Source organism: Oryctolagus cuniculus, chromosome 9 (assembly GCF_051225735.1).
Source record: "Oryctolagus cuniculus isolate XC-2025 breed Fujian yellow rabbit chromosome 9, ASM5122573v1, whole genome shotgun sequence".
Lineage (NCBI taxonomy): Eukaryota > Metazoa > Chordata > Mammalia > Lagomorpha > Leporidae > Oryctolagus > Oryctolagus cuniculus.
Window position 1 is genome coordinate 70,902,976 of NC_142875.1, and position 16,061 is coordinate 70,919,036.

Consider the following 16,061-nt stretch of genomic DNA (forward strand, 5'->3'; position numbering starts at 1 on the left):
AATGAGGTCTTATGGTTTCAAATCATTACAATTCTAAGTCGGAGCAGGACAAACAAGCACAATTTCAAATAGTTATTTTATCTTTTAATCCCTACCACACTTAAACCATGAAATGTAAATGTGCCCTACGTAAAAATGGATATTCCCAATTGAGGGGTTATAGGAGATTACAACAACAATCACATCAACATTTACCTAAAGACACTGTATTAGCACATAAACTATCAAAGATACAGCAAATGATGATGCAGTTTTTCAGTGGAAAATAAAGAGCAGTATTTTGACTCTTCCCAAACTGCATTCCTGATTAGCAAATAAGGTACAGATGTCAGAAATACTAGAAAAGTAATATATTTCACAGAACATTAATAAACTGGCAGTCAGTTAAACTATATACTGCTTGACTATCATAGGATCTGTTAATGTGATTTATAGCCAGAATAACAAAATTCAGTGTTTCTAGAAACATTTGAAAAGAGATTCTCATTTTCAAGAAAAATCTACATGTTGTAAAAGCAGCTTTCTAATATGAATTTCTCAAAAGAAAACAATGCTCACATACAGGAAGTCTGTCACATTAATGAAGCCATTTTCATAAATTGGAATTATAAAACCTTAAAATCAACATTTGAAAGCACAGCACACCAAAGACCTAAGACAGAATTATATTACTATGTGACACATAGGGGCTTTAAAATGCAATGTTAAAAAAATGGAATTCCATTAGAATCATCAATAGTTTCTGCCTATTGACTATCTTAGCCAATATCTTGAAAAACCTAAAAGCTCATTAAATTTCTTGACAGTACCTGTTGACTCAACTTCTTGAGGTATGAAATGACACTGTAACTAAGTCCATATTCCATACTGTCTGCTATCAGATTAGGTGCTCCCATCATTCTAACGGCTTTCTTCAAAGGCTACAGGAAAAAAACGAAACATTAGTCAACATTAAGCTTAAAAATGTATGGTTCTACGTATAAAGTTCATTTTAAAAATTTCTCCAAAAAATTTCCCCTTTTTTCTCAATAGGTAAGTAATATAATCATATTTATATTTCAATAAAATGTCAGTGTTGTGAAAAGCACTTTGAAACAGTTAAGAAGGATTGGAAGGCATAAGAATAAATAATTTGGGACCAGTATTATAGCATAGTGGGTAAAGCTACCACCTGCAGTGCCAGCATCCCACATGGGCTCCGATTTGAGTCTCAGCTGCTCCACTTCTGATCCAGCCCTCTTCTATGGCCTGGGAAAGCAGTGGAAGATGGCCCAAGTCGTTGGGCCCCTACACCCATGCGGTAAGACCCAGGGGAAGCTCTTGGCTTCAGATTGGCGCAGGTCTAGCCATTGTGGCCAATGGGGGAGTAAGCCAGCAGATGGAAGACCTCTCTCTCTGCCTCTCCTCTCTCTCTGTGTAACTTTCAAATAAAAAAATAAATCTTAAAAATAAATAAATAAATAATTCCCCCAGCAAGAAGGATGAAGTGCTACATTTCTTAGTACTATAGGGAGATAGAATTCAGTTGAGATGAAATGGACAGGAGATACATTATAAGGTAGATTTAATATAACTCAAGAGGCAAGTAAAAAGGACTCAGGAAAATATGATTTCTACTTGGGTAACTGGCTGGGTCTGACTCACTCAGAAGCCATATTATTTGGAACCAGCTTATAGAGCCTCTCTGTGACTGATTTCTCATTTGTATAGTGGAAGTAACAATAGTACCTACCCTTGTAGGATTATCATGATATTAAATAAGTAAATACATGAAAAGCACTTATAAAAGCACCTGACATACAATAAGCACTCAATATGTATTAATCATTACTGTTATTAGTTGAGCTGAAAAAAAAAAAAAGAAAATCTCAAGAAAAAATAAGTAGGAAGAAAAACTGGTCTAATATTTGTAATGGATGTGGTATAGTGAAAAAACTTACAACTATAAAGACAGATTGACCGAGAACTACTTTGTGCAGTGAAAAATACAATCAGCAGGAGCACCTAACATAGATGAATGGGACAGAGTCAGAGAGAAATCACCACTGACATTCTAGAAAGTATATGAGCACTACTGTCGAACTGGAATCAAAGCCCTGATCTGTTACTTAATACCTATGTAACTTTGGATGAGTCTTCAGGGTTTAATGAAATGGAAATGAGTCAACACATGTACCAGTCATATTCCAGATATTTCTTCCTTTTTGTTCCTTTACGTGCCAAGTATTGTGGCCTAGACATTCAACATAACTTATCTCTTTGAACTATAACATTATTCTGATTTTCAAAGCTCAAGAAATTAATCTTCAAATTAAATTAGGAATCATTTAGAAAGATTAGTTATAGCCAAATGCTGTAATAGTTCTGTGTCAAAAACAGAAGTAATGTGTTAAAGCAGTTTCGGCATAGACCTTTATAAGAACTTTTGGGGGCCATTGCTGAGATGCAGCAGGTAAAGTTATCACATCCCATATGGGTGCCGCTTCGAGTCCCAGCTGCTCTGCTCTGATGCAGCTCTCTGCTAATGTGCCTAGAAAAGCAGAAGATGGTCCAAGTGTATGGGTCCCTGCTACCCATGTGGGAGACTGGAAGAAGATCCTGGCCCAGCAGTGGCCACTGCAGTCATGTGGGGAATGAACAAGAGAGGAAGACCTCTCTCTCTCTATGCATCTTTCTGTTAATCTTTCAAAAATAAATAAGTCTTCATAAAAAATGGTTACTTTTTGCAAGCTAAATAAATCAGTGTATTTATTAAAATATGTTATTGGTCTTACCTACAGTGATACACTAGTTTCTAAGAATAAATACTTGTCCACTTAAAAAGGTGTTCCTGGAGATTTGGGAATTTATGCAACATAAACCATTTTGTACCCATAAGGAGAAATAATCATAAAACTGCAAATGGGGGACAGCGCTATGGTGCAGTGGGTTAACGCCCTGGCCTAAAGTGCCGCCATCCCATACGGGCGCCAGTTTGAGACCCAGCTGCTCCACTTCCGATCCAGCTCTCTGCTATGGGTCCCTGCACCCATGTGAGAGACCCGGAAGAAGCTCCTGACTCCTGGCTTCTGATGGGTGCAGCTCTGGCCATTGCAGCCAACTGGGGAGTGAACCATCAGATGGAAGACCTCTCTCTCTCTCTCTCTCTCTATGTGTAATTCTGACTTTCAAATAAATAAATAAAACTTAAAAAAAATTAAAATAAAAAAAACTCTGCAACAGGGGGTCAGTGTTGTGCAGTGAGCTAAGCTGCTGCCTGCGACACGGGCATCCCACATTACAGAGCTGTTCTCAGTCCTGGCTACTCTACTTCTATAATTCAGCTTCTTGCTGATGTGCTAGGAGGGCAGCAGAAGATGGACCACGTACTTGAGACAGACAGAGCTCTGAGAACAAGCAGATGGGAGACAACTGTCTCCCTTTCTCTCCATCCCTCCCTCTCTCTCATTCTGCCTTTCAAATAAACAATAAATCTTAAAACAACAACAACAACAAAAACCTTGAAAAAAACAAAAACTGCAATAACAAGGTTAAAAACCTAAATTCTAAAGTCAGACTGAATTCCAATTCCCCTTATCCATCCATTTATTAGTCATGTAACCTTGGATAAATTGCTCAACACCTTAATGCCTTAGCTTCTTCATCTATAAAATAAGAATGACAAACAATTCCACCTCATATGGAGATTGTATGAATTAGATATTAACACATGAACAGTACTCCAGAGAGCACCCAGCCTGGAATAAGTAGTATATAAATATTCTCATGATCATGATCCTCAGCATTGTTCTATAAATCTCAGAAACCTTTAACATTACATCTATATTGGCCATTTGTACACAATTATCCTGCTGTTTAATCTACAACAATTTCTTATACCTAAGCTATGAATACAAAATTTAAAACAAGTTCTCCTTTTAACAATAATAACCTTACCCCAAGATAGTAGGGAGGCATTGTCTTCAAATAATTTTCAAATGACTGTCTCCATTTCAATGTTGGTTTTGCTTTATGCACTTTAAACAAGTCATCTATAAATACAAAACATAAACAAACTATCACCACTCATCATTTCTGCAAATAAAAATCAAGTCCAAGAAATTTTCTTTTCAAAGTCTGCTTTGTTATTTGTGACACAATAACATTAGATACATGTTTTTAACAAAATTAAAAGCAGGAAAATTTCTGGTTTTTGCATTTTCTATTTGTAACATCATTTTAAAAATGAAAATTATATGCAATTACAGAAGAATCAGGAAATAAGTAAGTAAAATCCACACCCTATCTGCAGCCCTGACAACAAAATAGATTTGAGGCCCAATGTTTGGGAAAAAAAAAAAAAGAAAAAAAGATTTGAGGACAGAAACTACGTACAATGTTGAAACACACCTACTAACATTCTGGCTATAACTTAAAAATCAGATATGATTTCATGGAGGGAAAGAAGTTTTCTCGATCATACTTCTCAAAAACTCATACCCAAAAGATACCTAGAAACCAACTTTAGATTTTTATCACAGTGTTTTATAACAAATTCCATTTTCAAAAAAAAATTTGCCAATTAAAATTAAAGTGTTTAGATAAATTATAAGAAAATCCACTCAGATCTTACAGTATGCTTCCACAAAATGTCTTATTTACCAAAAAGAAAGGGTGTAAGAAGGTACTTCAAAAAGTTTATAGGAAATAGAATTAAAAGGTAAATTTATTTTGGTGCAAAAAACCTGAAGTTTACACATAGTTTTTTTCATAATATACATTTTTCATGAATTTCTTAAGACCACTTTTATGGATAGGTTTCAAAAATGTTTTGCATCAAAATAACTTACTTAAATTCCATTTTTTCAAAAACTTTTTTAAAAAAGATTTATATATTTATTTGAAAGGCAGAGGCAGAGAGAGACAGAGAAAGAGGTCTTAGATCTGCTGATTCTCTCCCCAAATGACCGCAAAAGCCGGAATTACGTCGATCTGAAGCCAGGAGCCTGGAGCTTCTTCTGGGTCTCCCACGTGGGTGCAGGGGCCCAAGGACTCAGGCCATCTTCTACTGCTTTCCCAGCCATAACAGAGAGCTGGATCAGAAGTAGAGCAGCCAAGTGGCCGGCGCTGTGGTGTAACAGGTAAAGCCGCCATCCGCAGTGCTGGCATCCCATGTGGGCACTGGTTCGAGTTCTGCTGCTCCACTTCCAATCCAGCTCTCTGCTATGGCCATGGAAATGGCCATATGGGATGCCAGCACTGCAGGTGGCAGCTTTACCTGCTATGCCACAGCGCTGGCCCCTTTTTATGAATTTTTTGAAGTTCCCTTATAATATCAATTCTAACCATGTAAGATACCCAACTTGCAGAAAAATTAAAAGTTTTAAATATACTATCTTTATTATAGACTCAGAGCCATTTCAACACTAAATTTTAATTACCACAAACATGAACAACTTCTATAAAAATGTCCTTAAAGGGGTTGGCACTGTGACGTAGTAGGTTGAACCTCTGCCTGCAGTGCCAGCATCCCATATGGGATTCCTCCAATTCTGATCTAGCTCCCAGATAATAACCAGGAAAAGCAGTGAAGATGGCCCAAGTGCTTGGGCCCCTGTACCCACATGGGAGACCCGGAAGCTTCGGATCACACAACTCCGGCAGCTGCAGTCATTTGGAGAGTGACCCAGTGGAAGGAAAACTTCTCTCTCTGTCTCTTCCTCCTCTGTCTGTGACTCTGCCTCTCAAATAAATGAATAAATCTTTAAAAAAATTTCCTTAAAGACATTTAATATTTTAAAATACTAAAAACATTTTCAGTAATTTTGAGAAGATAAGAATTACAAAGAGATGTTCCTAAAGTTCATGGTTAGGAAAATTTTCATATGCTAAGCCACAGAGAACATGATAAAAATGACTTACCTAAGAGGGGAAGAAGGACTGGATAATTGTAAGGCATCACAAATAAATTGACACAATTCAGTGCTGTACTGGCTTTCAAGTAACCAAAAGGATGACCAAGTTCGCTATATTTTGCACTATTGCTCACATATACCTGTTAAAAACAAATGGTTAAAACATCACATTTACTGACCTTTGAAGAAATGATTCTTTAAATTCAAAAAATTTCATAGTTTTTAAACTTTAACTTTCATTTTTTTCTTCAAAAGTTACATTAAGTCATTTAAATTTTAAAATCACTACAGTTGTTCAGCTCACCTGCCAACATGTTTGAGGAGATTTCCTTTCCAGGATAAACTGAGTCAGTGGTGAAGGTTCCAACTCGTATTTGTCAAAAGGCAGTTTATCAATAACCATTGGTTCACAGTCTGTGCAAGAAAACTTCACTACAGGATGAGATGTACGAGGTGGCTAGAGAGAAAAGTCTTACTATTACTAGTTACTCAAAATACCAGAAGAAAATTCATTTTAAGTATACCTCACTATGAAAATTTACTTAGTTCCTCAGTTTTGCTAGTGAGTTTAATTTACAATTAAAAGCAATTATTATGCTAAAAGAAAATACTTGAAAATGAAATGTTTAAATTGAATAATACATACCCAAAAAAGACAAAACACTTAAAAATCTATATAAAGTGAAACTTTTAGGGATTAAAATCCAACTTATCAGAAGTTAAATGAAAACTTTTTAATTAAATGAGCATCCATTAATTTTTACACCCAAGAAATAATATATAGAAAGCGCCAAGTTCTCATTTGCAATAATTTATTTACACGTGAGTTCCAAACTAATCATATACTGCAGGGAGTTTTTGAATACAAGTCAGAACTTCATTTATTTTTAAATTACTTATAAATTACTAATATATGTATACAGGGGCCAGCACTGTGGCACAGTGGGCTGGGCCTCCACTTGCAGTGCCAGCATTTCATGTAGGCACTGGTTTGTGTCTCACCCGCTTCTCTCCTGATCCAGCTCACTGCTTGTGGCCTGGGAGGGTGGCAGAGGACAGCTCAGGAGCTTGGGCTCTGCACCCATGTGGGAGACCCAGAAGAAGCTCCTGGATCCTGGCTTCAGATCAGCCCAGCTCCGGCCATTGTGGCCATCTGCGGAGTGAACCAGCAGATGAAGAACCTTTGTCTCTCCCTCTCTCTGTCATGGCTCTACCTCTCAAATTTAAATATATATACATATATAGCATATATGTATATAATAAAGAATATCAAAATAATATTACAAAAGAGGAAAATAGAAGTTCTAATGTTTTTCTCCCTTTTCCAATGAATTGCTTTGGTTATTTCTGTTGTACACATAACACCTTATTTTGACTCCTGTTCTAGAAGAATTAGAAACATAACTTGTTAATATTCTTTTTTACTTATTTGAGAAGCTGAGAGACAGAGACAGAACTATCCACTGGTTCACTCCCCCAAATACCCATAGTGGCCCCCAGTTATGTAATTCAATCCAGGTCTCCCAAGTCAGTAGCAGGAACTCGATCACTCGAGTCCTCATTGCTGCCTCACAGGGTCTAAATTAGCAGAAGCAGGAATCAGGAGCAGAACTGGGAATGAAAGCCAGGTAATCCAATATGTGGTGGGGGTGTCTTAACTAGCATCTTTTTTTTTTTTTTTTTTTTTTTTTTTTGACAGGCAAAGTTAAACAGTGAGAGAGAGAGACATAGAGAAAGGTCTTCCTTTTTCTAATGGTTCACCCCCGAAGTGGCCACTGCAGCCAGCGCATTGCGGCTGGCACATTGCACCGATCAGAAGCCAGGAGCCAGGTGCTTCCTCCTGGTCTCCCATGCGGGTGCAGGGCCCAAGGACCTGGGCCATCCTCCACTGCACTCCCGGGCCACAGCAGAGAGCTGGGACAGAATCCAGCACCCCGACTGGGACTAGAACCCAGGGTGCCGGCGCTGTAGGCGGAGGATTAGCCTAGTGAGCCGCAGCACTGGCCCTTAACTAGTATCCTAACCACTAGGACAAACATTCCCTAAGAAATACAACTTTTTAAACAGGTGTATTACTCTCTCATATATCCCTTAATTGTCTCTTTCCTAAAATTGTCACCAACTGTGATGAAAATGTGAGCTGTAGGGAAGTAATCTGGAATTTCCAAGCAATTAAGGATTCCATTGGTCACCCTGGTAGCTCTCAAATCTGTTAGGACCAGATCTCTCTCATTCTCTTCCGTATCCAACTACCTAACCCAAATCTTCTACAGGTCCCTACATTATGTCCAACTAGTTATTTCTCCCCCAAACCACAAAACTTGTTCTATAAATCTAGATGTTATCCTTAGTATTTCCTGTTTATCTAGTCACAAAGACCTAGCTAAAATGATATTGCAAATCCTAAGGCACTCACCAAAACACATAAACATGGCAGGTGTTCAATATGTTCAATACAATGGACCCCTGAACACATATGGGAGACCTGGAAAAAGCTCCTGGCTCCTGGCATTGGCCTGGCCTAGCCCCGACCATTGTGGCCATTTGGGGAGTAAACCAGCAGATGGAAGATCTCTCTCTCTCTCTCTCTTTTTCTCTTTCTGTATTCTTGCCTTTCAAATAAATAAATAAATCTTTTTTTAAAGTAGTAGCCAATCACCTAAAAATAAGCCCAGACTCTTTTAACATCACTGTGAAATTGATACATATTTTTTTGGTTTCATCCACTGCTCCTGGCTCTTAATTCTCTCCCCATAGTAGGATATAGAAACCCAGGAGAGCAATCTTAAGCCCCTCCTTGCTGCAGAAGGCTCCTGCGCCACCCTTAACAGAGAGGAATGCGGGAGAATCTGCACACACAGGCCTGGCTGCGCACCCACCACCTCCCTGCCTGGCATATCAGCAATGACGCCTATGTCTCCACAAAAAAACAAAGGGTAGGGTTGATCAGCTTCCACAGAGCTGAACGTGTGGAGGTTCCTGGAAGGTGGTGCACCCAAAGAGGACCTGGAAGTTCTGTGACCCCTACCCCAGATCTCACCCTGTGCACCTCTGCATCTGTATCCTTTGTACCATTCTTATAACAGGCCAGTAAACCCACCTGTTTCCTGAGTTCTGTGAGCAGCTCAAGCAAATTAATCCAACCTGAGGAGCTGTGGAAACCCTGAATTACAGTTAGTTGGTCAGGGGCACAGGTGAAGGGGAAAGGCAGTCTTTGGATCTGAGTCCTTAACCTTTGGGATCTGACACTACCTCCAGGTCGATAGAACAAAATTCAGTTAGAGGAACTCCCCCAGGTGGTATCTGCTGCTACAGCACTGACCAGCTTGCCTGTTAGTAGGCAGCAAGCTCTATACCTTTAGAGGTCAAAGAGTCTTCTGTGTTGATTGTTGTGGTGTGAGAGCAGGGGAAAGATGGTTGATTTTCCCATCACTTATAAAGATCTTTGATGATATTACTTTATAAAGAACTACAAGGAGTTTGTAGGTTCCCAATATTAAAAAGAAATGATAAATGTTTAAGCGAACACAAACTTTAATTGTCCTGATTTAATCATTGCACATTGCATACATGTTGAAATATCACGTTGTACCCTAAAAATATGCAGAAATGTTATATGTCAATAAAAAATAAACATTTTAAAAAGTATTTTAGGCACTGGTGTTGTGGCTTAGTGGGTATAGCTGCCAGCTGCAATGCTGGCATCCCATATAGGCACTGGTTTGTGTCCCAGCTTCTTCACTTCCAATTCAGCTCCCTGCTAATGTCCTGGGAAAAGCAGTGGGGGATGGCCCAAGGGTCCCTGCATCCACGTGAGAGACCCAGATGAAGCTCCTGGTTCCTGGCTTCAGCCTGGCCCAGCCTTGATCTTTGCAGCCATTTGATGAGTGAATCAGCAGATGGAAGATCTCTCTCCCTGCCCCACCTCTGTAACTTTGACTTTCAAATAAATAAATAAATCTTAGGAAAAAAAAGTATTTGATGATCTGGTCACTGTCTTTCTACTACCACATCATACAGATCCTGTGTTCCAGCCATGCCAATCACATGCCCAAATAGGTCATCATCCATGTCCCATGTGTCAACCCTGTATTTTCTTCCTTGCATATTGCAAACAACCTTAGTTTTGAAGAATGAGTTGACAAGTACAAGGTTCTAGAGGCAGCCCTTCCTACCTTGTAGGACAAATACATCAGGTAGACAGGCCCTACCTCCTCTGCCTCAGCTCCATTCCACTAATACAGCTGGCACACTGTTCTCTGTGATGTGCATGTCTGACCTGCCCATGGAATGGTAAGGCTCAAGAGAATAAGCACTATGTTTTATTCATCTGGTGTCCCTGAACCTCGTTGCTATCTGACACATAACTTTTTCTACCAGTCCACGAAACACACTTTTAAAAAAATCCCCAAACAACCCTGAGATAGGATCTATTATCTCCATTTAGCAAATGGAAAACTGAGGCTTAAATAATAGAATTAACCAAAAACATATTTAACATGTCACGTGATTCAAAATCAATAAGTTTCTAGGAAATCGCATTTAATTTCAGTAGTCATACTTCTTGTTTAAAATATTATAAAAATTTCATCTCTTCTAATATCTACCAGTTACTAAATTCTGTCATCTTTCCAGTATTATCTCTTATGAGCCTCTCTCCTATCATCTTAACTCATCTCTTACATTATCCATAGCCCTCTAAATAAAACAACCTGCCTTCCAATTCCATTTAATCTTGCTGCATGTAACAATCAACAAATTAATTTTCCTAAAATGACAGTCTGTTAAAAACATCTTCAATTATTTTTGAAACCTCACTAGAAAAAAAAAAACCTCATATTCTTTAACTTTGCATTTAAAGTCACAGGCAATCTAGTTTACTCAATAGTATTCTCAATGTCCTACATGGATGTTACAAGCCTTCCATACTCAGATCCTTATCATTCCTCTAAATAAATCTTGTTCTTTCCTACTGCCATGTTTTTCTCAAACTATTCCTGCTCCAATTGAAATTTTACCCATCCTCTATCGCTTTTAACCATGTGCAAGACTACTAGAGCAATATTAATAGATACGGCTTTTAATTCTGATTTTGGATTTCTTTCCATTAAAGAAATAGAAATACAAATATGGATAGTATTTGTTTTATATGTGTTGAAAATGTTCCAAAAGAGAAAATAAAATAACCAAAGAACTGAAAGCTTCTTTATAAGGCTAGAGTAAGAAAGTATAATGGTTCAATCAGAAAAAACAAAATAAAGAAGATAATGAAATCTGTAAAACCTTACACACAATATACAACTTCATTAAATCCCTAATGAATAAAGGAAATATCACTTCATAGACTTTGTATAGATTCAAAGTAAACATTACCTGGAAAATATGACACAGTTTTAAAGTACAAAAGGTTTCAAAAAGGATTCAGTTAAATTCATAGTTGAAGGAAATATTATTAAAGACTGCTTAATGATCTTTGAAATATAATTCTTATCTTTTAAGAATATCAAAAAGAAACACTCTCTCACAAAATATCCCTTGAAGTCCTCAGATACTAGAGAAAAAAACTAATCTGAAAAAACTACACTGACAAGACTGAATAGATATTTTTAAACATTGACCCCATTAAGAACCATATAATGAATACTAATAAGCATGGTCAGTCAATAATCCTCAGTGTTCCTAAAAACAACTCACATAAACAAGACCAGAAAATCTTTTTTCTGCTTAGACTTCCAGATTGCAACATTAAATATAACCAAAACCATACAAGTCAACATGAATTTCTAAGACTAGATCACGTCCTGGGGCTAGCATCATGGCACAGTGGGTTAAGCTGCTGCCTGTGATACCAACATCCCATGTGAGTACTGGTTTGTGCCGGGCTGCTCTTCTTCCAATCCAGCTCCCTAGTAATGTGCCCAGGAAAGCAGGGGAAGAAGGCCCAAGTGCTTGGGCCCCTGCCACCCATGTGGGAGACCTGGATAGATTATCTGGCTCCTGGCTTCAGCCTGGCCCAGCCCTGGCCTTTGCAGCCATTTGAGGAGTGAGCCAGTGTATAGGAGATCTATCTGCCTTTCAAATTAAATAAATAAATAAATAAATCTTAAAGGAAAAAATAAAAAAAGACTAAGTCTTAAAAGATGGCAGGCAAGCTATCAAAATAATTTTTCTTAAAGATGTATTTATTTATTTGAAAAGCACAGCTATAAAGAGGGAGGGAGGAACAGAGAGAGTGAGACATCTCCCATCTACTGGTTCACCCCCCAGATGGTCCCAATGGCCAGGGCTGGACCAGGCAGAAGCCAGGAGCCTGGAACGCCATCCGGGTCTCCCATGTGGGTGGCAAGATCCCAAGGACTTGAGCCATCTTCTCTTGCTTTCCCTAGTGTACTAGCAGGGAGCTGGATCGGATGCAGCTGGGACTCAAACCAGCACCTACATGGAATGCCAGTGTCACGGGTGGCAGCTTAACTTGCTATGCCACAACACTGTCCCTCAGAATAATTTTCTAAGCTTTCATTTATATTCAAATTGGGTCATCACTTCTTGGCCTTTTGGCTAAGATCAAGTGTAGTAAACTTTAAACTGTGTCCCAAAGACAAATCCTCATGCTACATGTTTACAGTCCTAAGACAAAATCTTGCTACATATCCAGATGGCAAAAATAAAAACATAAGCATATACTAGATTCTAAAGCATTCTTTTGCTGTTCCATAATGAACAATATGGTATATTAAAGCACATAACAGTTTATCATAGCACTGTGAAATCTATCTAGTTCTAGTAAATGAACCACATTTTTGACAATAGTACTTAAAAAAATTACAAAAAAAAGCAGCTATATGGATGCTATTAAATAGTCATAAGTTTCTCTCATACTTACTAGTGTGGGAGAATTCTGGTCTGGCCAAAAAGATTCTGGAACAGGCCAATGACCTATAGGAACCCCTGTTTTAGGATTTGGTCTGACATATATGAGTTTGTGACAGCTATGCCAAGGTTGAGATCCAAAAGGTCTTGATATATCTGGCTGTCCATCTATAGCAAAGCAATTAAGACAAAGCATACATCATTTGGGGAAAAAAACTGTAAAGTTAAATTATATTTATTATTACTTAATAAAAATGTCCTGATACTTCTTCATTCCTATATTTTCCTTAAATTTTCTTAAATGGCAGACTATTATCTCTGCTTAACATTTAGATTATAATTCACTAGATAGTAAATCCCAACTCTGAGTTTACCTCTTTAAAAGGAGGTCCCAGAGCATCTTTTTCTTGCCCAGTCAAAACATATAAAATCTATTTGGTGGTGAATATTTGTGTAATGAATGCCACTCTTCACCCCTACCCTGAAATAAGGGCAGGCATCCAATTTGCTTTCATCATCACACCCTCATTGATAAAAACAGTGCAGGTACAGGGTAAATACTAGGTAAACATTGCTTAACTATAGCCTCATAACTAAAAGAAAAAATATATTACACAAATCTAGATTCAAATCACCCATCTTTAATCTAAAATAATTCTAGCAAGAGAACAAGTCTCTTATTATTTACTTAGTGCCTAACTCTAAACCAGGTGTTAAAATAATTTTAAAATAAGTGCATTCTATTTCTAAACAATTTCTTAAAGAAGATTTTTTAAAGTTGTTTTTTTTTTTTAAATCAGACACAGTAATACAACTTATTCTTATCACCTGCTCCTTCCCTATACAGCTTTTGAATGCATCGTTCCGTCTTCTTTTTCTTCTCTTAACTACTCACTCTAGTAGATCCTCTCTGCCAGGTGTCCTTAACAATCTTCTAATTCTTGAATGAAGTTATAGACAATGCAGAGGATCTCAGTTGTAAACTGTCCACTGGTGCTACTCTAACTCCTGGTACCCATGGGTTATTATAAACAGTTCACTATCACATAAGCCAAAAATAAAGCTAGGTGAGGCTTGACTGGATTAAAAGAATCAAGCTTAACGGCAGAGGCTAGTTCCTTATTTCTCATCCACAAAACCCACTTGGTTCTGATCAGCTTGATTCCGGAAACAAAGGTAGCTAAGGAATTAAATAAATGGTCTTATAATGAAGGCACATGGGAAAAGCATATATACTAGAGAGAAGTTACAATACTTAAAGGAAAATATGAGATTGCTTAACTATAAATGCTTACAAAGGTTTTTTGATCTTACTAAAATTTTAGATTGAACAATCGTTAATAAAAAAAGGTGATGCTACTGAACCACCATCAGTTAACCTTGATTTTCTTATTTAATCAACCCTCTTACCAAAGCAGCTTTGTCATCTTGATGATTTGGCCTTGTCAATCTTAAAATCAAATTTTCAATTCTACTTGAGTAATTTTTAAATCAAGTTAGAATTTCTAAAAGAAAAGTTCAGTAATACCTTCTACAGGGGAAGGATCTGGTCCTGCTTTTTCAAAGTTTATTACCACCCCACTTTGCACTTTCTGCACCAACGACTCCAGACACTGATTAAGCATTCTTGGAGAACACACAGAGTATGAACGGCCTGAGATAAAAATAACAATAACAACAAAAAACTAGTTAGTTGTGAGAGTTCCTACCTTTAGCAAGAAAGAACCACGGTGGGGTTTCAGACAGTATATGACCAATTAACAAAAATTCAATGGGAAAGGGTATTGTCTTATGAATGAAGGAATAAAATTAGTTATTTTCAACCAATCAGTAATCCTATTTTTGTGAGATAATGTAATTTTTTTCTAATTATCACTAAATGGAACAGAGAAAATTTTGATTTAAACACACCAAAAGGAAAAAAAAATCACATTTTTTACGTAACACTATATCCAGCTTTCTCCAATGTAATTTTTCTTTAAAACACACACACATGCATGGACAGACACATACAAACACATACGCACACAAAAATATCCAGTAATGATACTTGTAAAATCTTTATCCAGCATTGGAAAAGTATAATCACTAAGATTTATGCTAATCACATAGAAGATGCTTAAAGTCATTTATCTGGTCTGCTAGCAATTATTGCATATTTTTAAAATGTTACATTTTGATATAAAGATAGTAGCATGTGCTTTTCTAAATTTTATTTGGCCTATGTACTTGTGAACTACCTCTTAAATGAATTTCTCTTTAGTATATTTTAACCTATAACATCTTTAGTTTATAAACAAAATGTTACTGATTTTTTTAAATGATATTAGTAAAAAGACCTTTGAAACAAAAATTTTCAACAAAAACATCAAGACTTTTTTTTTTTTTTTTTTTTTTTGACAGGCAGAGTGGACAGTGAGAGAGAGACAGAGAGAGAAAGGTCTTCCTTTTGCCGTTGGTTCACCCTCCAATGGCCGCCGCTGCAGCCGGCGCACCGCGCTGATCCTGGCAGGAGCCAGGAGCCAGGTGCTTTTTCCTGGTCTCCCATGGGGTGCAGGGCCCAAGCACCTGGGCCATCCTCCACTGCACTCCCTGGCCATAGCAGAGAGCTGGCCTGGAAGAGGGGCAACCGGGACAGAATCCGGCGCCCCAACCGGGACTAGAACCCGGTGTGCCGGCGCCGCAAGGTGGAGGATTATCCTATTGAGCCACGGCGCCGGCTTAACATCAAGACTTTTTGCCATCTGATACCACACACACTAGCCAGATTGGATAACGGAGAACTTGAAATATGACTAGTCTTAAAAGAGATATACAGTAAGTACAAAATATACACCTGATTTTGTAGGTCTCATATGAAAAAATGTGAAATACCATTAATAATTTTTAAATAATTCCATGTTGAAATATATTTTGGATATACTGATTTAAATAAAACATATTACATTAACTTCACTTCTTTCTTTTTAATATGGCTACTATGAAACTTTTTATTACGGGACTTAAATCAGAGTTCTATTATACAGTACTGATACAGACCAACATTCAAAACCTTCTGAGCTAAAACTCAACGTTCAACCTAACATCTTACAATCTCATTTGTAATGAGCTCAAGATAAAGTCCTACTCCTTTATAAATACAGCCAATTATTTCAGAAAACAAGTTACACTATTATATTTAACATCAAATTACTGATATCAACTTAACATGATTTGCTAGAGGCTACTCAGAAAGAGAACATTAAGCAATAGTGCTTCAAACCCTCATAAGTAAGCATTACTTAAAAAATAAGTATC

The 16,061-nt window shown here is 37.4% G+C and overlaps 1 protein-coding gene across 3 annotated transcripts in view; it reads right to left on the bottom strand.

Annotated features, from left to right (window-relative positions):
• Nucleotides 1-16,061, bottom strand: part of INTS6 (integrator complex subunit 6) — a 92,615-nt gene that overhangs the window by 14,057 nt on the left and 62,497 nt on the right. For all 3 annotated transcript variants that reach the window (XM_051832218.3, XM_051832220.3, XM_051832223.3), the window contains 6 exons: nt 14,293-14,418; nt 12,778-12,932; nt 6,199-6,351; nt 5,902-6,034; nt 3,937-4,031; nt 810-920 (listed from right to left, as the gene is read on the bottom strand). In XM_051832218.3, the coding sequence (XP_051688178.3) occupies nt 810-920; nt 3,937-4,031; nt 5,902-6,034; nt 6,199-6,351; nt 12,778-12,932; nt 14,293-14,418 (773 nt within the window). The remainder of the gene's footprint in view (nt 1-809; nt 921-3,936; nt 4,032-5,901; nt 6,035-6,198; nt 6,352-12,777; nt 12,933-14,292; nt 14,419-16,061) is intronic.